The 27,256-nt window shown below is 37.8% G+C and overlaps 1 protein-coding gene across 3 annotated transcripts; it reads right to left on the bottom strand.

Moving 5' to 3' along the window:
- Positions 1 to 27,036, bottom strand: TEF (TEF transcription factor, PAR bZIP family member; the record flags this gene model as incomplete). Of its 3 annotated transcripts, none has more annotated exons than XM_081956666.1 (5): positions 26,773 to 27,036; positions 15,251 to 15,571; positions 13,418 to 13,638; positions 10,135 to 10,346; positions 1 to 8,257 (listed from the first exon to the last, which is right to left on the bottom strand). In XM_081956666.1, the coding sequence occupies exons 1-5, from the start codon at positions 26,870 to 26,872 to the stop codon at positions 8,236 to 8,238; spliced, it is 876 nt and encodes a 291-aa protein (XP_081812792.1). In that variant the 5' UTR covers positions 26,873 to 27,036. The 3 variants fall into 3 exon arrangements, with proteins under 3 accessions (XP_081812792.1, XP_081812790.1, XP_081812791.1); XM_081956664.1 differs by lacking the exon at positions 26,773 to 27,036 and adding an exon at positions 17,032 to 17,397; XM_081956665.1 differs by lacking the exons at positions 1 to 8,257; positions 26,773 to 27,036 and adding an exon at positions 17,032 to 17,403 and having other exon boundaries at positions 10,131 to 10,346.
- Between the last annotated feature and the right edge of the window lie 220 nt (positions 27,037 to 27,256).

Raw genomic sequence — 27,256 nt, 5'->3', positions numbered from 1 at the left:
TTTAAATTTAGTAGAATATACTTTTATTTATTTTTTTGAGAAGGAAAAATATACTAACATAATTCAATACAATCAAAATGTTATATTTTAAACAAAAACATTACAAAAATCACTTTAACAGAGACTTTAATATATTCAGAAGATCCAGCCCTATTTCACACTCAGAGAGTTCATAGTCTTAATTGCATCCTTTAAAATAAAAATGGATACCATATATAATTTGATCACTGAAATGTTATTTCCTTTCTAGAACAGTTTAAATCAGAGGTAGGCAATATGTATTTTGTACATAATTAAACATTTCCATAATCCAAATCTCTATGTAATAGTGTTATGATTTATGAGAATTATATTACCTGAATGGTATCAGACTGCCTACCTGTGCTTTAATTTTTTTTCACTTGCCATTCATTAAGCATTTGCATATTTTATTTAGAAAAATAGGATTAGAGTATTTGCAGAAATAACAAATATAGCAAGATATAATTTAACTCAGCTTTTTAATGATAATAATCTTGTTGTGGTGCTTTTATTCAGAATTCAATGTTTACATATGCATGTAAAAATATAAATATATATATATGTACAGAAATTGCTCTTCACTCACTACAAACTAGACATATGAAAGAGAAATTCAGATGTTGAAAGTATACAGCAACACAAGTACACACTTTTAATATAAAAATTATTCTTTTTTTATAGTTTGTCTAATTTCTCCCTAATGATACACGGGACTAAAAATGTTTATTCTATTAGAAAATAGGAAGAATTTAACTGAATGAATAAAAAAAAACATCCTGCATCCACAATACATACATTTAATGTTATTAGTACATTAAAGATAGCTGATTACTTGCAACATTGTGATATTTTGAAGTTTCCTTAAAAACTTCTAAATAACTCCACTAAATTGATTTTCTATTGTTCTTTCAAACCAGTTGCATGCAACTGTTTCCAGTACAAAATACTAATATAGGACAAATTGAGTTTTCAAATCTATAATATTTTCTGCCCGTTTTCAAAATAGTCAATTAGCCGGTAAAGCATTTTGAAACACTATACTGCCATGAAAAATCAGGCAAAATTTTCATTTATTAAAATATGATTAGAGCAGGAATATAAGTGCACAAAATGCAAGGCATAAGCCCAATTTCTTATAGTTAAAAGGTTAGGAATTTAATTCCTAATTAATAAATGGTAATTTGCTATATATTGATGAAAGGTGCAAATTAAGGCAAATGCAGAGGTCCTTTGTTTTTGAAATCACAATTTACTTTTACTGAGATTTAATATGTGAGAAAACTGCCACTTAACCCTATGTTCTCAATTGAGTTTGCTTTAAGTACTGTATTACTATAAATAAATTCAGTAATCAAAGAAGTAACTTTTGTCACAATTCTTAACCTTGGAGACTTAATTAAACGTTTTTAAATAGAGAGTGTTACAATCCAAAACTCAACATTTAGTTTTGTTTTTATATTTAATGTGTAAAAAATCACCTTAAGCCATGCTACATTAAAACTTATTAAACAAGTTTGCAGAGATTGTAATGGAAGCACCTATTACTGCATAAGGACTGAGATTTAATATTAAAGTGTATTTACATATTTGTAATACAAATGCAATATTCCAATAATGTTAATTAACCACCATAGTTCCGACTCTAATATAACATTCATTTTTTGCTATTTTGAAATCTACTAAGCATTTTTTTCAATTAAAGTTTCAAAACATAAGTAAATGAGTCCAGTTCAGCCAAAATAAAATAAAAAAATAAAATAAAGCTACCTTTATTCCAGCTTTATTTGTCTTATTTATGAATTTAGATAAGATTCATAATTAATAAAACCCCATAGCAAGAAAGATGTACCTAATGGGCCAAACATGGAAGGAAATAGCATGTCCTTTTTTGTAATTGGATTCTACATGTTCACAAGAAATATGATCAATTTTTGAAACTTTCACATCGAAAGCTGTAAATGAATCCAAACTAATAAAATTGTGATTCCTAAGAATGGCTATAGCATGTTAATATATCTACGTTCTCATTTTTGTTTGTTAGCCATTGTTTCTTATTTGTTTCATCTATCACGACAGACAAACTTAGAATTTTTATGGCGCATTTATATTGCAAAGGAGGCAGAAGAAATATGAAGGATGTCCATGCATTACAAAGTCGGTTAGACCGTGAGTGTCTATCCCATTAAAATTACCTGAAATTTTATTAATTTCCGCAATCTCTTAACTGCATTTGGCATCATCATATTTGATATTTTTAGATTCTACAGGTAGTTCTCAATTATCTGCAAATAAGAGCATTTCTTCAGCAACCATTTAAAATTACAATGGTGCTGAATGAAGGGGAAATATGACCCATGCCTGAAGTTATAACCATCAAAGTGCCTCCTTGGTCATGAGATCAAAGTTTGGGTCTTTTGCAGTCCAGCCACAGTTACGGCTGCAGAGGTGCTGTAACTGCCAGCAAGCTCTTCTCCCATCTATGCCTTTTAGGCCCACTGCTGCCCTCTGTTTCGCTGCCTCGGCTGACCTTCACACCATCTTCTTGCTCCCACTGCTCATGAGGCATGCCTGGCCCTCACTGCTGGGCCATATGGGGCTGATTTTGTGGTGCAAAAAAGAAAGTGAAGCTGAAAGCACCTTTTTCTTTGTCTGCAGCTCAAAGCCAACCCCAATCCTGCTCAGAGTTTTTTGCGACTTTGAGCTGTAAGGAAAAAAAGGTGTTGTTTGTTTTCTTTTTCTCAGTGCAAAGCAAACCCCAAGTGCTCCTAGATGTGACTGGAGCTGACCTTTTGCTGGGAAAAAGTGCTTTCAGCTTTTCTTTTCTTTTTTCCCTGTGCAATGCCAACTCCAAAGAGCTTCTGAGATGAGAATTTAGAAGCCTCTCTGCTCTGGGGTTGAAAACCTTACCTGGATTTTAGCACAGAGAGGATTTTCAGCTCCAGTCCAGAAAACTTTGGAGGAGGGCTTCCAAAGGATCGCGAGAATAGTGCTAGCTTGGAAAAAAACACAAGGCAGCCTCTGTGAGAAGCCTGCATGTCACATAAGGTGGGCATACCTGTCAGCAGCTGGAGAAAAATGTCAAAGGTAAGTGGGGCGCTTTGAATGCCCTGGTGGTCTATATGGGCAATAAGCAGTGGTGGGATTCAGCCAGTTCGCACTACTTTGGGAGAACCGGTGTTAACTTTCTGAGCAGTTTGGTGAACTGGTTGTTGGAAGAAATCATTAGGGGAGAGAACCGGTTGTTGAATTATTTGAATCCCATCACTGGCAATATGGCTTCCCAAATCTCAGCAGCTTTGCCTGGGCTTGTGGGCCAGGTGAGTAGTGAGGTTTTCATGGATGGCTGCCACTCAGTGTCACATTGCAACATACCCCAAACTCATAGCTTGCCTGGGCCTCCCAGGGCTTCCTCACTCCCCTGAGGCATCCCACATTCCTTACCTGGGACTGATTAATAACTGCAACTGGGAATGCTAGCATCTCAGTCATTCAGCAAAGCTGTCATGCTTAATGACAGCTGCATTCAATGACCAAGATTTCAATTGTGGTCGTAAGTCAAGGATTACCTGTATGGGGAATGCCACAAGCTCTGTTTTACTGTTGCTTTGCCAATAATCAAACATTTGATAAATGTTTGGTTGATAGTTGTGGATGCACAGCTAAGAAGTAATTTTGTATCTCCCTACTACTTTCTGCTTTAGGCAAACTGTTTGTATAACTTGTCTTCAGACTTACGACTAGAATAGGGAACAGAAAATTCATCATTAAGTGATACACTCATTAAGTGAGGCATCAAGTGACTGCACCTGATTTTACAAACATTTTTGCTGTGGTTGTTAAGCAAGACAACAGCTGACTATGACTTGTGATCTTTCCTGCTGGTTTCCCCCTTGACTTTCCTTATCGGAAGTAGGCTGAGAAGGATGCAAGTGGTGATCACATGACTATGGGATGCCGTAAATGTTGAAAGTGTGAGCCAGTTACCAAGCGCTCTAGATTGCAATCACATGACCAAGGGGACAATTGTTAAGTTCAGGGACCAGTCATAAGTCATTTTTTTCAGCACCATTGCAATTTTATATAATTGCTAAATGAGTGGTCATAAATCAAAGACAACCTGTGCTGTAATAAAAGCTGTAAAGGAGTTGGATGTAAATGCATTTCACTTGTGTATTGAAAAAAAGAACTGTTGAAATGCAAATTAGCTGATTTGATTAGCGAATATTTGGATATTTTTTTAAATCAAAAACAAGCAAACAAAATACCCAAAGCAAGAATATTAGAGTGCAGCATCAGCTACTTTTGGTTATTCAAAGAATATTTTTCTAACATTTTAATAATATATTTGCAGGTTTTCCTGCTTATTCGCTTCCACTTTCTATATATATCGAAAATACCTGATTATTACAGGCAGCACAATACAATATAGCTCAAAAAGGACATAGAAAAATGCCAATAAATATATACTGTACTTTTAAAAAGCTAGAGATTTCGCTGAATTTTTTGCAATCATACAAAATGGCAACAAAGATAACATAGATTAAATATCAAAGCTTCAAGAAGCTTCAGAATTCACAATATAAGACAACTCTCTCATCAACTATTTCTTGAATGAATTATACCAAACTGAGACTCTATCAAAATTTCAAACAAAATCTGTACAGAGATCACAGAGAACTGCAAAAACTCCTTTAAAACAAACCAATGTAGGTTCACATAAATATCCAATTAAAAAAATACTATGCTATGCCTACTCAAATCAATTATTTAACAATATTAGTTTATAATTTTTTAAAAAATGTTAGAACAGGTAGGTGGATACAGTTGAATAAAAAGGGATATGTTATTCTCCACTGTTATGAGTTATTGCTTTATGGTATCAAATTACTATGGTATTATGTATCTGGTTGTTATTGAAATGATAAATATAGACAAAATGGTTAAAAAGCAAAGGGAAACCAATGACTAAACTGACTAAATGAGATGGCTAAAACTCCCAGTATCACTATTACCCCTTTTGTCAAAAAACTCAAATATTTGGTAGCTGGTATTTAGTAGAGTGCAAAAGAAAATATCTGTAATGGCAATGTTTCGTATAGAAAGATCCCTATGACATACATTGTTTCAAATATTTTTAAAATGTTTTTCTTCTCACGGTCTTTCATTTGAAATCTTAAGGAAACTGAGGAAAAAAGATAATGCATGGCAGGCATGGTAAACTCTAAAAACACACATTTCCTACCAAACAAGTAAAACAATACTAGTAGACTTTTCTCTCTATTTTGTGAATTCAAATTTCTTTAAGAAATGTTTTGCAATTTTGTCCTCAAAATCACTTAGATTCCTGTATTATTTCATGAATTTTTCACCACAGGACTACATTTCATAACATGCGGCTATTCAGTGGTAGGTAAATAAAACCTGAATACCCATACAAAACTCATTGTTGCTTACAAATTTTTCCTATTGTCGACTGCAGATCATACCAGTTTATAAAGAAGAATTTTCACATCTACTATACTGCCTTCATTTTCCATTACTTATTTGGATACATAATACTAAGTATATATATTTTTATGCCACAATGGAATAACCAAGATGAAGTTACAAAAGATGGTAGACCTATTTGTGCTTATGATCTATACATTTTCTCTTAATTTAGTTTCTCTTAATTTTCTAAAATTTGTTTTTAATTGGGACAGTTATTTCTAACAAAATCCAGAAATTGTTATATAATTTCACATAGTTTTGTAGTTCAATATAAAATGATTGTAAGACTTCCAAGCAACTAAAATGCAAGTCAAATACTGCAATTTTTCTGCTGTATATATATTTTTATAGCATGATATTCAAACATAGTATGCTACACTACTGAAGGCCTATATGTGCAGGCCATAAATAATTAGTAGTATTTTTGCTACTGAAGATTTTTAGTTACATAAATATATACAATATTATTTGACATATTCCTACAATCTTTGCTAGATTGTACTATGTTGTTCATTCATAAAATCTTCACAAACTATAGCAAGAGAATTTAATGAACATCTGACACATAGATTATTATAAGCTGCATTTGTATCCTAGTTATTAGAAATCTGGCACCAAATGCAAGCTATAAGAATTTGCAGCACAGTCTTTAGAAAAGCATGAGATGATTGATATTATGATTATTTTGTTCTAATTTATACCAATTTTCTCAGATTTTTACAGTCCCCATTCATAGAATTTGAAACAGCATCTTTATTTGCTTACTAATTAGAAACAATAAAATCTGCATTTTAGGAAAGACAAGTTTTGGCCTACCTTGGTTGACCTGGAAAGCTAAACAAGATCTTGCTAGGTTCTTGCTAGGACTGGAAATTACCAAGAAATACCAAGTCTATAAGCTACCCTGTGGAAAAATAGTCTGTATTGCTAAAATGAAAACTGGATATGTTCATGAAATTGCCAGGAGGTGGGCTCGATCTGAGTAAGCTTTTACTTTACCTTTAGGACTATACCGGAAACAGCAATGTTCATCTTTTATATGCTTTTAAAATAACTTTAACTGAGTGTTCATCATTAATAAATAAATCCAAATATGTATTATTTTGATACACTACAATTTAATGTAGATTACAACTCTAATTTCCACAGAGTTGTAATTCCCATATCACCATTCAACCTTTGCTATGTGGTTTATCAACTATTTCTGCAACTTGGCAGGCATGTGTCAGAATTATATTTCATTATTCTGCATGATAGTATTATAGTTCTAAATGAAATTTTTATGAAAGTTCACAAATTCTTTAGGAAATGTAAAGAAAGATGACAAATAATTCCATCATCATTATTATTATTTGCAATTCAGAAATCCAAAAAACTACCCCTCCTTTGATGGGCTAATACAAACTAAGTGATTCACTGAATAAAGAAATTGAGTTCTCATCTCTCTCTCCATGTAAAATAGAGAAAATGTGGACTAAAATTATTGCATCTTACATCTTTTTAAATCTGCCCTTTATTAATTTTAATACTTGTTTTTTTATTAAATACTACAGTTAAAAGTATGTTTAGAAAAACAAGGACAAACTACACTGTTTATTACAAAGAGCATACTGTGAAAATGCATCAGCTCATCAGCACAGTAATCTCACCAGAGTATTGTCAGATGTCAGAAAGGAAAAATGCTAACTTAGAAATCTTGGGATGCTTGCACAAATCTATCTCATCTCTCCTACTCTGAGTAGCAGTCCTGAAAACTCTGCTTTGACCACCATGAATTAGACCTGCATTCCTCAGGATGACTAGTGGAAGGGCACAAAAATGGCAGACAGCCCACAACCCATATCAATCAGTGGGAACAGTAATACTGCCCCTGAAAAAACTGGAGATTGGTGGCCGTAGGGAAGAATTTCCACAGCATGAGATCCAACAATGGAAAGTTAACTGTTTCCCCTCCCCACCACCACCACGCAAAGAAACACTACAAATGGTTATTGCAGGATTTCATCTTGCTCCACCACAGGAGTAATAGTTAATCCATTCAGTTTCTCAAAGTCCACAGACTGACAGGACACAGGGGCAGGGCAGTTTCAGATCATTGTGGCCCTCATGAGTGAAAGAAGACCTAGTATCAACGATTATGAATGACAAAAACAGCTGCCAACATTTGATAATATGCAGTGCATCTTAAGGTGCTTGTTTTTTTCCCACTGATTGGATATTGAATTGGATATTGATATTGGATATATTCTGTCCATTTATTATATTTTCTGTTTCAATAATATTATTACTTAATAATGATTGGAGGCAATATCAATACCCCTTTTCTAGAATAAAACAGAATGTTTAACTTTTTTATTTAGTGAAGTGATTTTCGATTAAAACATGTTTTTTCCTCCTAAGAGTTACCTTGCAAAGCTACGGCTTGCTCAGGCTATATTCCGAATCACAAGCACCACAAATGGTTGAAAAGAAATAAACAATGTACTGCAAATTGCCACAACAAGGAAAAGAGCAGTACAAAGGGAAGTGTAGAACTAGAGACCTTGGTCTTTTCATCATGCTCAGCCCTTAGGTGATTCTAGGAGATACTTGCAGAGAAGCAGAGTCATCAAATCAGATGGTTTGTGTAGAATACCTCATGTGTCTCACTGTTCACTTTGATGGCAGGTGGTTTCATGTGTAGTTTTTAGTCTCTTTGTGATTTTAAGAGTCTTTAAAGATGCCTCATTCGGAATCGGATAAGTCACTTTAAACAAAGCAAAGCAAGAATATGACTATTTATAAGACAGTACTTTATTACATTGCATTTCCAGTAATATCATCTATTATTTTAAAGTATCTTTTCATTTATTGAAGGAATTTTAAACTAATAATGAAGTGCAGCCAACTACACCAAGAAAAAGATAATAATAAAAAAGAACAATTCTAACAAAGTTCTCATAATCGCATAAAATCAGAACACTTTTCATTTCTATTGAGGAACAATATCAAAGGTTAAAAATAATTGTTGATCCCCATCTGACACTAGCTATTTGTTGTAGATTTTTCTATGAAAAAGACAGATTGAAAAATAATGCGTACAGCAGAAAATAACTATTATAAGACCTTTGTTTATCCAAAATAAAGGTAGTAACTCAAACATTATCTTTCATTATGTCTACAATCCAGTTCAAATATTTAATTCCTTCTCTCCTTCACCCTGTTTTATAAAGAAAAACTAAAATAAGGGGTTGTTTTTTAATAGATGCAATTATATCGACATCTGCTATATAGGTAGTCCTCAACTTGCAACCTCAATTGAGCCCAAAATTTATATTGCTAAGTGAGAAATTTGTTAAGTGAGTTTTGCTCCATTTTTGACTTTTCTTTCCACAGTTGTTAAGTGAATCACTGTTGTTAAAGTAATAACTTGGTTGTTAAGTGAATCTGGTTTCCACATTGACTTTGTTTGTCTGAAGGTTACAAAAAGGGATTACAATCAAACTATGCAAGAAGGTGGAACCTTTTCTTTTATTGAACAATAAGCCTTTTGTAAAGAATTGCTTTACAACAATCTCTATACTCATGCTACTTTTACAGCATAGTTTAGAAATCGTTTCCTTTTTTAAACTTTTAATTAAAGTAACAAAAGTGAACTCTTTCAAAAATGTATTTTGCTATATCAAATGTATCTGGCATTCAAGAGCCTTGGAATCATACATTCAACATTTATGTTAGTTTAAAAAACTAGCACAAATGAGTTGGAGGTAATTATTATTGTGAGTTGAGATAAACATCCAGGTTTTCCAACTTCCAAAGATACTTATAATATCTCAAATAACACCTCAATAGCATGGTTTATGTGAAAGCATACATATTTTTGTTCCTATAGAGATTAAAATTAAATAACTTGGGCCTGAAATATATACTTTCCTCAACGTAGTATTAGAAATTGTATTAAGTATTTCAGATTGTTTATGCTTCTTTTGTTAATGAATAAGGGAACAATTCTAATGCATCATTTATTCCACATTATATGATATGTTATAAAGTAAAATAAAATAACTTTTGTATTAAGTATTTTCTTTCCAATACCAGAATCAGTTTAGCAAACCCAAACAAGCTTGATTCATCAAATTATACTTGTTTTATTACAAATGTCAAGCTCTGTAAATGTGTTGTATAAAAATATTAAAAAGTGACATACTGCAACACAAAAATCAAATCTGATCAAGTTGTGTTAGCAACTTGGTGTGGACTTGCTTAAGTGATAACAAAAGTGCTTTATAGTCTTTATAGAAAACTATCTAGATTTATTATGATATAAATATAACTGATTCTAGACAAAAGCACATTTAAACAAATATAGTTAAAGGAGAATGATGGTATATTGATGGTATAAAGATTTTTGATTTAAAATGTACAATTCAATATGAATGAAATATAAAGAATGATTGTAGTAACGCACAAAATTTATTTGTAACCAATCGACATGCTTTCTGGAAGATGTAATGAAGAATGTTTTTGTGTGTGTTTTTTGTTTAATTAAAACAATAAAATTAAAAAGAAAAGAAAAGAAAGAAAGAAAAAAGAAAACTAAAAAATTCATAGGACTAAATACAGTAAGGGAAAGAGTTTGCTTACAAGGATCCATATCTGCTCTCATATTTAGAGACAATATTCTTGCATTTTCCCACTTCCTTCCGTAGTTCTGCAACTTCGGTCCTCAAGGCTGTGTTCTCCTTCTCCAGAAAAGCAGCTCGGATTGTGATTTGATTCTCTTTTAGGCGCCGAGCATCCCGAGATCGTTTGGCTGCCACGTTATTTTTCTTCCGCCGTGTCCAATATTTTTCATCCTATGTGGAAATAATCAGATTGACAGTTTTGTATTTAGCAGATATTGATTCTTCATCTATTACCTAGTTTTTCTAATGACCAAATATGACTGGACGTGTTTGCAAGCTACTGCCCACAGTTATTGTATCCAAGCTTGAGTAACCTTCAGATTAGGCTACTACAATGAAGTGCAGAGGGCTACATGTGAAGATTCCTCAGAAATGTGGTCCAGAATATTATGATATAACAGATTTGAAAAAAATGGGTATAGGAACTGAACTAAAAATACTGTGGTTGACCAGAACTAGTCAGGCAAAATACCACACCAATTTTTAAATTAAATTTTTAAATTTTCTGACTATCTTTTACCTAATGGCAACTTTTGTTCATCTACATGAGAAATCCCTAATTCTGGTATGGCATCACAGTGCTCTCAAAATCAATTTATAAATCAACTTAATTGAATTGATAAAAATCAGATTGTGTCTGATTATATCCAACCTTTATTACTTTATAAGTAACTCAATGCAGCGAACAGATACAATGTGCCTTCCTCCTGTTTTTCTCACAACAACAACCCAGTGAGGTGGATTGGGCTGAGAAAGAGCGACTGGCCCAAAGTCACCCATCTCATTGCTAAGATGGGAATAGAACTTACATCTTCTGGTTTCCAAGCCAGCACCGTAACCACAACACCAAACTAGCTCTTCCCTTGTAATTCTATCAAGGATCTTTAAGAAGGTGAAATTAATTTCTGATTAATATCTAGTTGCTGGCAAAGCTTAGACATAACAAATTGAATACTGTCCTTAAATTGGGAAAGGAACACTCACTTCCTCAAAGAGGTTGGCTTTCATACTGATTTGTTTAATAAACTGGTAACCTTTCCTTAGAATAGAGAGGAAAGAAGAAAAGCAAAAGGAACAAGATGGATTCTATGAATTTCTAAGCAAACCTTCATGATTTTTTTCCATCTTCTCCATAAAAAACATTCACTGAAACCCATAAACGTATTCAAGGAGGTAATCTTCAGTCGAGAATCAGCTTACAATACAATACAATACAATAGCAGAGTTGGAAGGGACCTTGGAGGTCTTCTAGTCCAACCCCCTGCCTAGGCAGGAAACCCTATACCGTTTCAGACAAATAGCTATCCAACATCTTCTTAAAGACTTCCAGTGTTGGGGCATTCACAACTTCTGGAGGCAAGCTGTTCCACTGATTAATTGTTCTCACTGTCAGGAAATTTTTCCTCAGTTCTAAGTTGCTTCTCTCCTTGATTAGTTTCCACCCATTGCTTCTTGTTCTACCCTCAGGTGCCTTGGAGAATAGTTTGACTCCCTCTTCTATGTGGCAACCCCTGAGATATTGGAACAATGCTATCATGTCTCCCCTAGTCCTTCTTTCTCTTAAGCTAAACATACCCAGTTCCTGCAACCGTTCTTCATATGTTTTAGTCTCCAGTCCCCTAATCATCTTTGTTGCTCTCCTCTGCACTCTTTCTAGAGTCTCCACATCTTTTTTACATCGTGGCGACCAGAACTGAATGCAGTATTCCAAGTGTGGCCTTACCAAGGCATTATAAAGTGGTATTAACACTTCACGTGATCTTGATTCTATCCCTCTGTTGATGCAGCCTAGAACTGTGTTGGCTTTTTTGGCAGCTGCTGCACACTGCTGGCTCATATTTAAATGGTTGTCCACTAGGACTCCAAGATCCCTTTCACAGTTACTACTACTGAGCAAGGTATCACCTATACTGTACCTGTGCATTCCATTTTTGTTGCCTAAATGTAGAACCTTACTCTTTTCACCATTGAATTTCATTTTATTAGATAGTGCCCAATGTTCAAGTTTGTCAAGATCCTTCTGTATCTTAAGCCTATCTTCTGGAGTGTTGGCTATTCCTGCCAGCTTGGTATCATCTGCAAATTTGATGAGTTCCCCATTTATTCCCTCATCCAAATCATTGATGAAGATGTTGAAGAGTACTGGGCCTAAAACAGAGCCTTGGGGTACTCCACTGCATACTTCCCTCCATGTAGATGCTGTTCCATTGAGAACTACACGTTGAGTGCGGTTGGTGATATAGTAATTAAAAGTACTGAAACTGGGAGACTGTCCTGTCTTAGACATAAGCCCAGCCAGGTGGCTCTGGGACACTCTGTCTCAGCCCTAGGAAAAAGACAACTGAAACTTGCAAAAATTGTTGCAAAGGAAACTGCTGGAAGGTCAGGGATGTCAAACTCAAGGCCCACAGGCCAGATCCAGCCCGCGGGGGTGCTTAAATCTGGCCCATGGGGCCAGCCTGGAAATATGAAGGGACTGGCCTGTGGTGCCTCTGGCAGCTAAAATTGGTCGCATGTGTACCCCCTCACCTTGTTTTCACCCTCCATGGCCTCCTGCAGCACTCTACCAGCCAAAACTGAGCCGAAAATCTGGCCGAAAACAGTTTAAAAACAGGCCATGTGCCCTGTTTTTGGCCAGCAGAGTGCTGCAGGAGGCATCTGTCTGCCCCCCCCCCCCCAGGCCGCAGAGGAGAACTACAATGCTGATCCAGCCCTTGAAGAAATCTAGTTTGACACCCCTGATGTAGGTGCTAAGAGTCAAAATAGACTTGACACATCTCCCCCTCCCCCTATTTTCTTGAAGCTGAACTGCAGCAGAAAATCCTGGATAGAAAAGCAAAGAATTCTTCAGAAGGATAGATTAAGGGACAATGGGAAGTTCAGCCTGACTAGTTTATAATAATTATCTTTCACTGGGGAAGCCTTGGAAAATGTTTTAAACTATCCTCCTTCTGGATTTCAACAATCTGAAACCAAAGAAACAAAGTATCCTTCATTAAATCTAGCAATGTGTTAAATTACATTCTGGGGACAAGTCAGAAGATGGTAAATTGCCATTCCTCAAGAAACTCACACTAAATCCACCAGAATTTTAGAACAAATAATCTGCTGATTATAAAGACTCAATTGTGGGAAACTACAGTAGGATAGTTGAAAATTTTCCTAGCAGCCAACAAACATGATTTCAACTACTTCTGAAATATGATCACTTATTTAAGCAACAACAGAATAAACACAGTTACCTTTTGATCGTCTGGGACAAAGACTTTCTTGGCTTTTTTAATCATAGGCTGTGGTTTCAAGTCCTCATCAGCAAACTTATGCTTTCTAGGATTAAAGAGCTCTCCTCCAGGCACACTGGACAGCACTAAATCAGCAGGATCAGGGTTGAAATTCACATCAATCTCAACACAATCTGGATCAACAGGGCTGGGAGTCAACCGTTCATCATCTGGAGAGGACTCTGGAAAAAGGAAGACAAATTTAATAGTGAGCAGCATGAAGAAGATAACTATGATAAAACAGAAACATTAAAAGGGCCCTTTATTCAAAAAAATATATTATGTAGTACAATACCATTTTCACTGAAGAAAGGTCACTCACATAAAGAGGATGCAACACTGAAAAGTCCTGTGTTTAGCCTTGCTTTAAGGAAGACAGTGGTATTAATTTTCAGAATTCTCATTTTCTCTATGTCCACTAAGAATGTTGAGGGAAAGCAACTTTAAATGGCTCTCAAATAAATATGTGAAAATCTGATTAGAGATAACTTATCTAGCATAGAAAAACATTTCAGGAATTAAAACTATGAATTAACATCTGCATGGGACTATTCTCATACATATTCCCAAAAGTTTATCTTGCATTTTAGGAGCCTACACAGTTGGCCTACACCTTAGGAGCTTACACATTTTTTCTGGTTGAAAGAGGGAAGTAATGGTCTTCCAATAGAAATTCTTCAGGAAAGTGAAAAAATAATAAAGATGAAACAAAAAAGGACCAAGAAAAGGAGGTCAGCAGAAACTATTAAGAACTCAGAATTATTCGCAAATTCAATAAGAGTTTTATGTCTAGAAAACAAAAGCGATGAGGTGAGAGTACTGTTTAGTATAGGCAACACAGTATAATTTTTAAGTCAAAATGAATTCTGGACAACCACAATCTGTTTATCTACTCACTTGCAAGGAAATATTTTGGTACTATACCCTTTGGACATTTAACTGACACATAGAGAAATTCAGATATATGATAACATGGGAAACATTAGAACATGAGCAAAAACAACCATAACATTTCTACACTTTATCAGTAAATTCATACGCCTTTTATGCAATTTCTCTTTATATTTTCTAACATTTTTAAAATTAGTTTTCCAAAAAATACTTTTTGATCTAGCATAAGCATTTTTCTAGATTGTTCCAAACATGTGTTCAAATACATATTTTCAATGTATGCTGCAAAGTAAAATTGTATAGTGTGAATTATAACTACTAAGCTTGTTTCCATATAACTTCAATAATTTAATTTCCACTGAAATGTAAATGGAGTCTTCCTTCCTTAATAATGTATCACATGTAAGAGTGGAGGAAACTGGCAAAATATTTCCCCTTCTTCACCATTAAGTCTGAAACCCAGTGATAAATACCTTTAATATAGCAGCATATAAGGCAACATATATTAATACTAATCAAACAAGACAGATTTGACAATAGTTCTTCATTCTATATTCTACACTTATTTGAATTAAAACAACATATTTCCAGCAAAAAGTAGCATACATAGCGCTACCACTTTCATCTCTTGTTTACATAATATTAATAGAATCAATAATATGAACCAGTGAAATATTAGTTTTTTCTTCCCTGTAACTTGCTCTGAAATTATTTGTTGTTAGATTCTGTATTACTGAACTACCGATTTCTAAATTCAGGTTTAATTTTGCACGACAAGCAAATTGCTCATTCTAACCATTTAATTACTTTTCTGATTTTTGCATTGCAATTAAACTAATAACCCAAGTAGGCAACTTGGGCAACCTTTTTTTGTGCAGCATCCTTTTGAACCCCTTAACACACCTGAGTTTTTGGTCGTTTCTGATAGATTGAAAACCACTGTGGAAGATGATGCAGGTGGAGTGGCAACAACAGTGGAAGGTTCTTTTCCTTCCAGTTCAGCCACAGGCAGGAGGGGATTCTGATTCAGATCTAGATGAGCAGGACTGGAAGGGATTCCATTTTCCAACAGGAATTCATCAAGATCCATATATTCCAGATGAAAAGACTCCCCATCATAAGGAATAGTTTTATCCCAAATGGGAGGCATGAGGGAGGCAGAGACTGCCATTGTACTTGCAGCTGCTGCTTCATCTTCCTCAAGTTTTTCCTTCTTCTCTTTATCTAGAAGAAAACAGAATGATGATATTAGTCTTATGCAGAACTATATTTAACCATTCATTTTTATATGATGATCCAAGAACTGGAACCATTTGCTGTATCAATACTATGGATAGGAACACCTAGCTGGCCATGGCTGATCCCCCCAAAACTAGTAAGACTCTGTACTGCTGCCAAAACAATCTACATGGAGGTTAGCCAATTTGAACTTGCTAAAGAAATCTGATCAGTCGCCTTTGAGAGGATGAACCAACAGAAAATAAAGTTGGTTTTCAATATATTAAATGGGTCATTTAATATACAGCCCTTTCATAAGCAAATAATATAATAATGCATGGAATGTGTGATGAAATGTTCATTTGTAAGTACTAATTTTCAGACATAAAAATACAAAGGTGCATAAAAGATGCAAATCAATACCGTAGGTCAGTTTTCTGTTTCCTGAAAATTATTCCTTTGTGTTCAACTAATTGTATTCTTAGTTATGTAGATATAGGACTGGCTCAATTTTAAAAAAATTGCATATCTTAATTAAACAGATTAATGTTTCTGCATCATTAGCATCAGAATTTAGTTCTTAATATTAAAGCAATGTAAACTGCAAAATAAACTATAAATGTTAAGAAATTAATTCAAAAGAATATGAATTTCAAAAATGTAAGACAGGGTATCAGAGCTACTTTCATATAAATGAATATTTAAAACAAAGATTTGATTATTCAAGCTGAGGAACAAAGTGTTGACAATTAAATCACCACTAACGTTTGCTGCTCAGTTTAGCTATTACTATTTTCTTCTCTTGTGCCATTGGTAAAAAAAAAAGACGACTAATTCAAAGCATTTAAAAAGAAAATACATAATGACAGCATGCAAGTGTCACCAAAGCCTTCCCCTGACAGGTAAGGGAAAGAGGTATATGACCCTACAGAATCAAACAGAAAGAAATCCCCTCCCAGACTAAAGGTGTGTGGGTGTTTCGCGCCTATACTTTGCAATAGATAAGTGCAACAGACCGATCGGGAAGCTGAAATCCAACCGCTTCCCCAAAGGCAGAGTGCTCTAATGTGCTTCTAGCAGCCCTTCGGGGCCGGTGGTCCTGTTCACGGTTATCGCAAGGAATCCCCGCTCCGTTAAGTGGAGATTACTTTCAGGAAAACAATTCTCGGACTCGCCGCCTGCCTTACGCGCTCAGAGCTTCAAAAAACAGTCTCAGGTGGACGCCAATAAGCGACGGGGGCTGCAGGTGCCGGGCGATTGAAGCGCTCCGCTCTACCCAGAGGGGGGGAGGAGGCAACCAGCAGGAGCAGCCCCAGCGCCCGCCAGGCCACACGGCAAAATGGATGCGACGCGCCCGTCCGAGCGGAGGCACGAGCCGCCGCCGCCGCCGCCGCCGCAATTCCCTCTGCACAGCCGCCTCTGCGGAGGCCGCGTCTACCCCCCCGAGACGCTCCCGCCACCCTCACCCAGGCGTGAGTCCCGCGGAGGATTTTCCATCAGTTTCTTCAGCACCAAAGGAAAAGCGCCCGTCGGGCCCCGTTCTTGCTGCACGGCTTCCGCGGTGTCCGCTGCCACCTCCTGAGGCGCGGCACGGCTGGACATGCTATTAACGCGTAGGGGGCCGACCGGCTGAGCTCGAGCTCCCCCCGGAGACCCAGAGGGAAGGAGGAGGCGAGAAGCGACGCCAGCGGAGCGGACGCCGCGGAAAAGAAAAAAATAATAATTAAATCCACCGTTGCCTCCTCGGAGCTGACAAGAGCGCATGCGCCACTTCCCTCGGCGCGCCTCCGAGGGCCCGCCAAACACTTATTATTCATGACTGCCTTTAGGTTGCTCGTGCGATGATTGGCTGGGCCTGCCGAAAGGCGGGACTGGCTTGGTAGCGCAGCCACTCCGCGACAAGCTTGAACGGAGTCCTGGCACGTGCCGCGGAGCGAGGAGCGTTTCGCGAGAATGCGGGCACCGCCCCTTTGCCCTCCGCTGGCGTCAGTAGCCCCACCGAGACTCCCAGCGTTTAAAACGCGGCGAGCGCCTCCAGCGCTAAACCTCAAATGACCTCAGCGGGTGCGCCACCCATCGGAGAAACAGCGGCAAGACGGAGCTTCTGAGCCTGCAAGGAACTGGGACGGAGCCGAGGAGCAGATCGGCTCGCAAACCTCAGCGACCATCAGGAGGCTCCGAAGGCCTCCGCTCCAAAGCCGAAGGGAGGCGCGGAAAAGAGCGGGATGAAGGGAAGAGGAAGGCGGCGGTTGAGCAGGCTACTCCAACCTGTGGGCCGCCGGTTGGGTTCTACTATATTTCCTCACTGGGGTGGTCAAAAGACGTGACCGGCTGGCAATTACGGGAGCCCACTCAAAAATCCCTACGAGCAGGTTGTGGCAAGATAACAGATTAATAGAGGACCTTGGAGGTCATCCAGTCCAACCCCTGTCGAAGTTCTCCGCAGAAAGAAGCGGGAAGCGGAGGAGAAACCGCCAAACGTGATTGGGGAAGCGTCATGCTCGCAAATGTGATATATTCGTTTGGTCTTTGGACGAACACATTCTCAGCCGACCCACAACTCAAGTCATTCAGAAAACATCACTTGGATAAAACCATTTTATCCCGTCCCAAGAGCTCGTTGCAAGTAAAAATCTATTTGCAAAATGGAGACGTTGATCTGTGAACATTACAGTAGATCGAATCCTTGCCTTTATATTCCTACCAGCTTAGGCTAACTAGAACAACCCCAGGGTGGTTTGTGTTGTGCGTGATACCAAGTGTACTCAGCCGTGTTTCCTCTTGTTAATGACACACACACACACACACATCTCTATGTTTTAGCAGAATTGTCTTCCTAAACTTGTACATTTTTTTTCTCTTTCCAGTCCTTTTGAAGCTTGTTTATCTATATTGGTCTCAGCAGATGGCAGTGTGCGACCAGCCTTGTCAAAACACAGAGGCTCAGCAGGGTCGGTTGGGTGAATGTTTGGATGGGCTTCGGGGGACCCCAGGGCTGAATAATATCCCAGAAGAAAGCAGTTGCAGCCCTCTACTGTATTGCTGACAAAACCCATTCCCAGCCCTAATAGATGTGTCAATAAAGACAACAACAACTGAATTTGGCTTACAGGAGACCATGCCGTGTGTTTCCCTTTCTATGTCAGAGCCAGCCTTATTATTAGGCAGGATGAGGTGGGCAGTACGCTATTCAGAACAGGGCAGTCAGTGGTCTGACCATAGGCCCAATGAAGATGCTGTCCCTTTGATGCCATCAAAAGAATACTCTTGCTGGCCATCCAACTGATTTAACAAATGGGGGGGAGGGAAAACAGTCTTATCCTTCAAAGGGCAAAATGTCTTGGGCAGCTGTACACCCTTGGGGCTGAACCTTTTAAAAAACCCAGTTAAAATAGTGACACACAAAAGAAAGGGGTCTACACATGCAGTCACACCAATTACCCTTTCATTGATGTTGTCTTCCTTATTGCCCATTATGAACATAATTTCCTTGGGAGCAGAAAGAGATAAAAGATTTTCCTAGATTGATAAATTTGTAGAAATATTAACATTTGATTCTTCAAAAATGCTCTTTTAAATAAATATTAAACATGACAGGTCACAGCAAGTAACTGAGCTAACCTGGCTAGTCCTTGGAGAACAAATCACCAGGAATGATAAAACTAGACTGGAACTTGAAAAAAAACATCCCAAAATAAGGTAATTACAAACTGTTTCAACATCATTGCCAAAACAATTGTGTGAACACTAGAAATTAAATTTGGTTTAAGGGAATTTTTAACATTAATGGTTACAAGTGAGCATGACATTCCATTACTTTAGTACATGGGTTATTTTGATTGGCACAAGTATTCATATCCTTCTTCTCCTACCCTACTTTAATAATTCAACAGGGATTAGTAAAGCTTTTAAAGAAACTGAGAGGCAAAGACTAGTTTTCCAGGATACACTAGTCAAGTCAGAACAAAATAGTCTATACTAATTCCTTTGATCATTAAGCCAACACCAGCTGTTTCCATATTTTTGAAAAATTCAACTGGATATTGCATGTTCAGTCCCACCTCCAGCAATAATAATTTATTAAACCTATCTAGAGCCTATGTAAACAAAATGGAACTATCGCTGAGCAAAAAATTTGGAGCTCAGAATAATATAATTAGTCATAATAAGATTTCTACATTTTTAATATAACCTCAGCACAGAAATGACATGATAATCAAGGTATGTGCCTTGTTGAGATTTTGGCTGAAATCTTATTATTACTATACAGATGACACCCAATTTTAATCACATTCACATTCAAATAAATCTGACTGATATAAGACTGATCTCTGGAGGCAGAGAGGATTGTATGAAATCTATAATGGAAGAGATGGAGTTTTTTTAATGGATGCATCTTCTTGCCTGGAAAAAGATGTTCAGCCTCTGCATACCTTATAAAATATAAAGTTATGAATACAAAATACGGTAACAAGATTATGAGTTGGGACTTCTGCACAGTTACAGGATGGGGAGCATCTAGCTTCGTAATAGCATATGAAGCAATTTTTGAAATTCAAACACAATTGAGCTGCTGGTCTTAACACACAAAAATGCCTAGAAGTTATAGGCCTAGCTTATTTATAGCCTATAACAGTGATGGCAAACCTTTTTGGCACCGAGGGGCTGAAAAGGTAGTGCGGAAACATCACACAAGCACTTGCCTGTTAGGGCTGCGCTCTGGAAAAGCCAAACTTCCAGGTTCTAGCGCTCATGCGCACCCGAATATCAGCTGGCCAGTGCGTATGCACAGGGCAGTTTTTGGCACTGCCACGCATGCGAAGGACAGCTGATTATCACATGTGCATGGGCACCAGAAACCCAGAAGACAAACAGACAAGGCCCTGCGTGCCAGGCGACATGGCTTCTTGTGCCACTTTGGGCATGTGTGCCATAGGTTCGCCATCACAGGCCTATATCCTCCAAGTTACTTTAAGGTAAAGGTAAAGGTTTCCTCGCACATATGTGCTAGTCGTTCCTGACTCTAGGGCAGGGGTGGCGAACAAGTTCGACAAAAAGAGCCCAAATTTTAAACTGTGAGAGTCAGAGAGCCACACCACGCAGTGACCTGCCAAAACAGACCCGGAAGCAATGTTCCCTCTAATTTTTTTTCGATGTGAGCAGAAAAGTATAGTGTTTGAGCAGCACATTTTCATGCCTGAGCACCCGAATTTTTTTCACAGATGTCACCTAAGACAACAACGAAATCAGTATTATTTGAAACTCAAAGTTATGTTTCTTCAAGGTACCCGCTTAATTCAAAGTGTTATATAATATCAGTATCACTTAACAACGCTCCTGCTTAGCAACCAAAATGTTGGCTCAGAAACTCTGGCATTTGAAGCACGCAACTCTTAAAGCTGTCAAGTTACAAGACCCTTGCACCCCTAACCCTTTAGGGGAAAAAAACCCCAGGGGTCTTCAAACCTGACAGCTTTAAGATTTGTGGACTTCAACTCCCAGAATTCCTCCTCCAGTCATGTTGCAGCGACGTCATCTGCGTGGATCTGCTCCATCTTTGCTTTCTTCATTGTGGGCAGGGCTTCTGCTGAAGATGCCGACGAGTACGAGTTGCCACCAGAATAACTGCTGCTACCTCCTCCTCCTCCTCCTCCAACAGAATCACCAGATTTGCTCCTGAGCTCAGCGCTGGGTTACCTCTGCCCCCTCCCCCTCCTCCGTGCTTTTGAGGAGCCATGAGGCTTTTTTTCCCCTGCTCCCCCCCGCCTTCCTACTGGCTCCTGCAGCCTCATGGCTCCTCAAAAGCACGGCAGAGGAGGAGGAGGGGGCAGGGGTAACCCAGCGCTGACTGAGCGGAGGGGAGGCGCCGCTGCCACGCGCAGAGATGCCGGCTGGAGCTTTTGCAGCTTCATCTCAGCCGCAGCGCCGGGTGGCAAATCCGGCAGTGCTGCCTGTTAGAGGAGGATGAGGAGGAGGTGGCAGCAGTTCTTCCGGTGGCGGTGGGGGCTTTGGGGCTTCACAACTAGCCTCAGTCGCCCCGTGCTCCTCAAAGCAAGCCTGGGGAAGTCCTTTGCAGGCGGCCCGTTCTAGCTGCCTGCAAAGGACCTCCCCAGCTTCCGAAAGGGAGCGCGCGATCTGAGCCACAGTATACTAAATAATGATAAGAGGCAAAGAGCCTCATTTATTTTGGCCGGGAGCCGCATGCCTGCTCTAGGGGGTGATGCTCATATCCGTTTCAAAGCCAAAGAGTCAGCGCTGTCCGAAGACGTCTCTGTGGTCATGTGGCTGGCATGACTAGATGCCGAAGTGCATGGAACGCTGTTATCTTCCCACCAAAGGTGATTCCTATTTTTCTACTTGCATTTTTACATGTTTTTGAACTGCTAGGTTGGCAGAAACTGGGACAAGTAATGGGAGCTAACTCCGTTATGCGGCACTAGGGATTCGAATCACCAAACTGCCGATCTTTCTGATCATTCAGTGTCTTAGCCACTGAGCCATCGCATCCCCAAGTTACTTTAACCAGACTATTTATTGTGAGAGATTGAAGTGAGGAGTCCTGGGTGCTCTTTCAGTTTCGTTGTTTTCTTACAGACATTTCAGTGCATTGATGCTACCTAATTTGGGTAATGAAACATTTGCATGAAAACAACCAACTCAAAGTACCAAGGCTTCCTCATTTCAATCCTAAACTATAAAAATTCTCCCCTATTGGTACTATTTGTTGTGCTTGAGAGAATGACCTGGTTAATCTCAATTTGAAAGATGCTGGTAACAGGACCAGAGAAGCAATTTTCTCCATTATTGTCCTGATATACTGGATTAAAATGCCTACCCACTCCCCAAGATATCTAGTTGGCCTGAGTCTCTACTTGAGTCATCTTATGGAAAGCTGTCAAAACCTAGCTGTTCTGACAAGTCTTTGGAGATCAATATCTGTTCTAGGTCTGCCATCTGTTTGGCAATACTGTATGCTAACTTAAATTTATATTGTTTTAATGAATGTTAGGTTTTGGCTCTACAGTTTTATTACTAAAGACAGGTTTTAAGATATTTTTGTGGTAGTATACCACATACGAATAAAGGAAGATAGAGTTGATAGACAGACAGACAGACAGACAGACAGACAGACAGACAGATGATAGATAGATAGATAGATAGATAGATAGATAGATAGATAGATGGATAGACAGACAGACAGACAGACAGACAGACAGACAGACACACACACACACACACACACACACAGAGCATCAATGACAACCTGAATTTGAGCCAAAGGATTCTTAATCTATCTAGGAAATCTTGTATGATGGTCTTAAATAATCTGATTTATGTTAACTGTCTCTGGTCCAGAGTCACAGTATTAGGAAGTAGGGTGTTTCTTGCTTTTATTTTTAAATTAAATATGTAAATATTTATATAAATAGACTGCTGTCTCTAAGTTATCTTAAAATTTATACCCATCAATCAATGCATATATTTCAATTTAACATCAAATTGTAGGCTCACATTGGGGAGAGGAAGTATGATAGCCCTCTTCAATTACCTGAAGAGGTAAAACCTGGAAGAAGAGGATCTGTATTCTACTGACTCAGAATACAAAGTGGAGGACATACAATACTGGCCTTAAATTACAGGTTCCAACTGACTGTTAGGACAAGTTCTAATGTAAAAGGAGTCAGTGGTTGAGTGGGTTAACTAGGGTAGTGGTGGCCTCCTTATAATTGCATGTATTGGAGAGGGAATAGACTGGGGAATGCCTTAATATGTTTCTGCACTTATCAAGGGTAGATTTAGTAACATAAATAAACCTTTGCCAAGTTTGATTTTAAGGACTGTTCATGTAAAACAGTTGCATTAATTGTGTTTGGAAATTAATAATTAATTTTTCATGTATGGTGGACTTGCAATAAGGTTAAAGCTTTTTGGATAAAAATATGGTGGGTTATGCAAAATGTATTTAAGAAAAGAATACAATTTACTCCGCAAATGTTTCTACTGGGTATAACTAAGGATTTTACTAAAGGGGAAACAAAATTGGTTTTGTATATGGTTACAGCAGCTAGGTTGTTGATTGCGCAACATTGGAAAAAAGATTTTTTACCGACAATTGATCAATGGATTCAGAAAGTGGCGGGGTTCGCCGAAATGGCAAAAATTTCAGCTTTCTTAAAAGGTCAGAAGCAGGAGAATTATACACAGGAATGGGTAAAATGGATTGATTACATACAGAATAAATATCAGACTAGGAAGTACTATGTAGCCTTTAGGTAAGAATGTTTAGATTGACAGATGATCAGAGTAAAAAATATATGGGATGCTTGGAATTGTTAGAGTGGTGTATAGCGGAAGTCAGGGGGGTGGGTTTGATTGGGAGGTGGGGGAGGGTTAGGGTGGAGGGTGGGGAAATATATATGCATAATTAATTTAGAAGATGGGATTAATGAGATATTGTTACTTTAAGAGAAACCTATATTATGATTCATATATGTTTAATTAATTTAGAAGTTGGGGTTAATGGGCTATTGTTACTTTAAGAGAAACTTATATTATGATTGTTGGGAGGTGAGGGGGTACAATATTTGAATGAGAAATCTATTTTAAGACGGGGGAGGGGAGGGGGTACAGTATTTGTATGTGATTTACATTATATGGTGGGGGGGTAAAAAGGGGGAAAATTTGTTTGTATAAAACTTTTTCAATAAAAAAATAATAATAATTAAATATGATTCTTTCAATTTAGCTCTGATCACATAAACATGTCCATATGTTAAAGAATTCTTTAGATATCATTTCATGAATTCCAGTCTTTGAGAACAAGGCAGGGAATGCCCAGAAACAAGATTTTATCCTTTGGCACTCAGTTGTGGAATATTGCTTAGAGTGAGCCTGACACAGAATATTTTTTTTCCTTTTTTCAGCATCACGTTCATTTACTCATTTTACTGAAAGCAAGAATTCAGTGCCAAATTAATCCCAGGCAAATGAAAAGTTAAATTCCAAACCCTAAATAAAAGTGTAAAAGCTTATTCATTCAATCATCAGTTTCTCAGGTTTATTTCTTATTTTTCATGCCTCACCATAAATTTTTCCTTCCCCTTTGTATGCATTTTCTTTTAATCCTTCCTGCTTCTATTTCAGATTTTTCTTCTCTTCATATCTTTCTGTCACCCCCAATTTTCTTTCATCTCCTACAGCTTTCCAGACATCTCTTTTTATTTTGCCAATTGCCATCTATTCTCTTCCATATCGAACTTTATGATATAACAACGTAGTTCATTTTTGTATGCAAACAATTCATATACATACACACAGGTAGTTTGCAAGAGAAAATGGATCTTTTGGTGTGGGTAATTGCAACAGATTGATATAAAACAGAATAACATTTCCACTTGGTGTCCCTTGAATCCAAGAAAAAGATAATCACTGTTTCCCCCTGTGATCAAAATAGTTGAACAAATTCCCAATAAAAATATTTGGAATTCATCCAAGATATAACAAATAATCGAAAATATCTTATAAACACATGAACCTTATGTGATGCAGACTTTATCAAAGCAAAGTAAAAGAAAGAGGTAATCTCACTGTCTGTAAGAAACAAGCAGAAACCTGTTATGTGTGGTAGTTCACAAAAGTGTAACAGTAATAGCAGGAAAATGAAAACCCAACATGTCAATCTAATAATATTGACACTCTCCGGGAACAAGACTTTTGTGGATATTCTCGCCTGAGCAATTTATCTACACACCAAGCGCTCTCTAAAGCTTAACCAGAATAGTTAAATACATATGACATGTAGAAATATTCTATACAGCATGGGACAATAATGCACAGTGCCGCAGAGTAAGCAGTAAAAACGTCCAGTGCAGAAGAAACTTCTTTCTTGCATTCATAGTTTAATTACTCCCATAGGGATGATTATCTAAGAGGCCTTGATGTAAAAATATATTTGAATGGGATGGCCAGGATCCCAAAGCATCATATTCAGTAGGTCCAGTAAAGATGAACATTTATTTCTTTATGAGATAAGAAGATCACTCTTAAAGAGTGTTGCCATGGCATCATAATCTGAAAATGCCATTTTAAAACAGTCTATATAGATACATCTCAACATTTACAGTTCTCACAATTTCAATCTTTGATTCCACAGGACAAATTCCTTCAGATCTATTTTACCAGAAAACAGATACTTGGTTTCATGTAACAGTCGGAACAAAGTCTGCAAGGAATAAAACAGACTTATCGGTGATTTAAAAAAAAAACTGTGCCAAGGAATCCCTAAACAATCACTTTTGGGCATTTCCTCTGTTTTCATTGGGGCATAAAATATCCATTCAATGTCATTAGCCACATATTGAAAGAGGTGGAGACAGGAGCAATCTCCTTCAATATTTCTGTTACATTGTTATGGAGTATTCTTATTCAAATTCAGTACCTTAAATTTACAACTAGCTTAGACAAGCATTCAGACAAGTATTAACCCAGTATTCAGGAATGCAGGAAGTAAGCAAAATTTTACCCTCATCAGAAAAAGAGAACTTTTATACTGGAAGATAATATATGTTATAATATGATTGATGTTATTGCATATTTGTTTATATATTACCACATATTATTTGTGTGTTTATAATTTTAATGATGATGATGCTTGTACGTTTGTATGTTAACACCTTGGACACCTAGAGAGCACACTGCTTGACATAGAAAGGAAATGTATGATATAAGACTATAAAAATATTTTATAAAAAAAAATAAAAAATAAAAAGAGAACTTTCATAAAGGATTGTTTCAAAACTTGTAACTCTAGAGCCAACCTCTCACCAGAAAGTCATTTTTTATAACACTTTTAAATAACGTTTCTCTGGAAAAGAGAATAGAAAAGAGAGTCTCTCTGTACTGCTCTCAAAGTACATAATAAGCCGGAGAATTTAAATCGGTCAGCAGCGGCCCACAATCCAGCACTTGGTCGTCTCCCCCCGACACTTTCTTACATCTTTTTCAGCTCCTACCCCACTCCACGCCCCCCACCCGACTTTATAGCTGTTAAACTGCCTGTTACGTTTTGGCGTCACTTGCCGTTTCCCCGATCGTGGGAAATCTACGAATTGTCAGGCGCTCAAAACGACCGTACAGACATTGAGATGCCATTCACCCGTTCCTTCTTACAGCCTCGGGAAGAGTTAGGCGTGGGGTGGCGGTCCTACCTTTCAGAGCGCCCGTCCAAGGTAAATGGTATTCCAGAAGCGATTTCAGGACCTCGGGAAAGTCCACGGAACCGGCCCCGCTATTGTGGTAGCTAGTCATGGGTAATCGCGGGGCCGGCGGGAAGGGGAAGAAATCCCTCTCTTTCCAAGGAAAGGGCTTCTGGGCTGTTGACTGAGCCCCTGAGTGCAAAGCACTTTTATTTATTTTTTACCTATAACAAAATGAACTGGAAAGCTTGAGCTATCTTTAACTGCATGGCTAAAATCTGTAATCTGAAAATGAGGGAGGATTTTGAGAAAGGGACAGCCAATCAGAGCTGAGCCAGCGTTCTTTCACCGAATTTCTCCTCCCCTCACCCTCCCTTTAATCAATCGGCCAGTAATAAAAGAGGATTGGCTGAGCTGCCTGAGCTGGTTTATAAGACCCGCCTCAGCCAATCAGAATACAGAGAACTGGGACACTTATCTAACTAAGGAGCGGAAA

The sequence above is a fragment of the Natrix helvetica genome, assembly GCF_964273705.1.
Source record: "Natrix helvetica genome assembly, chromosome: 6".
Taxonomy (NCBI): domain Eukaryota; kingdom Metazoa; phylum Chordata; class Lepidosauria; order Squamata; family Natricidae; genus Natrix; species Natrix helvetica.
Note: the sequence above shows the minus strand (reverse complement) of the source record. Positions and strands in the feature narration are given on the sequence as shown.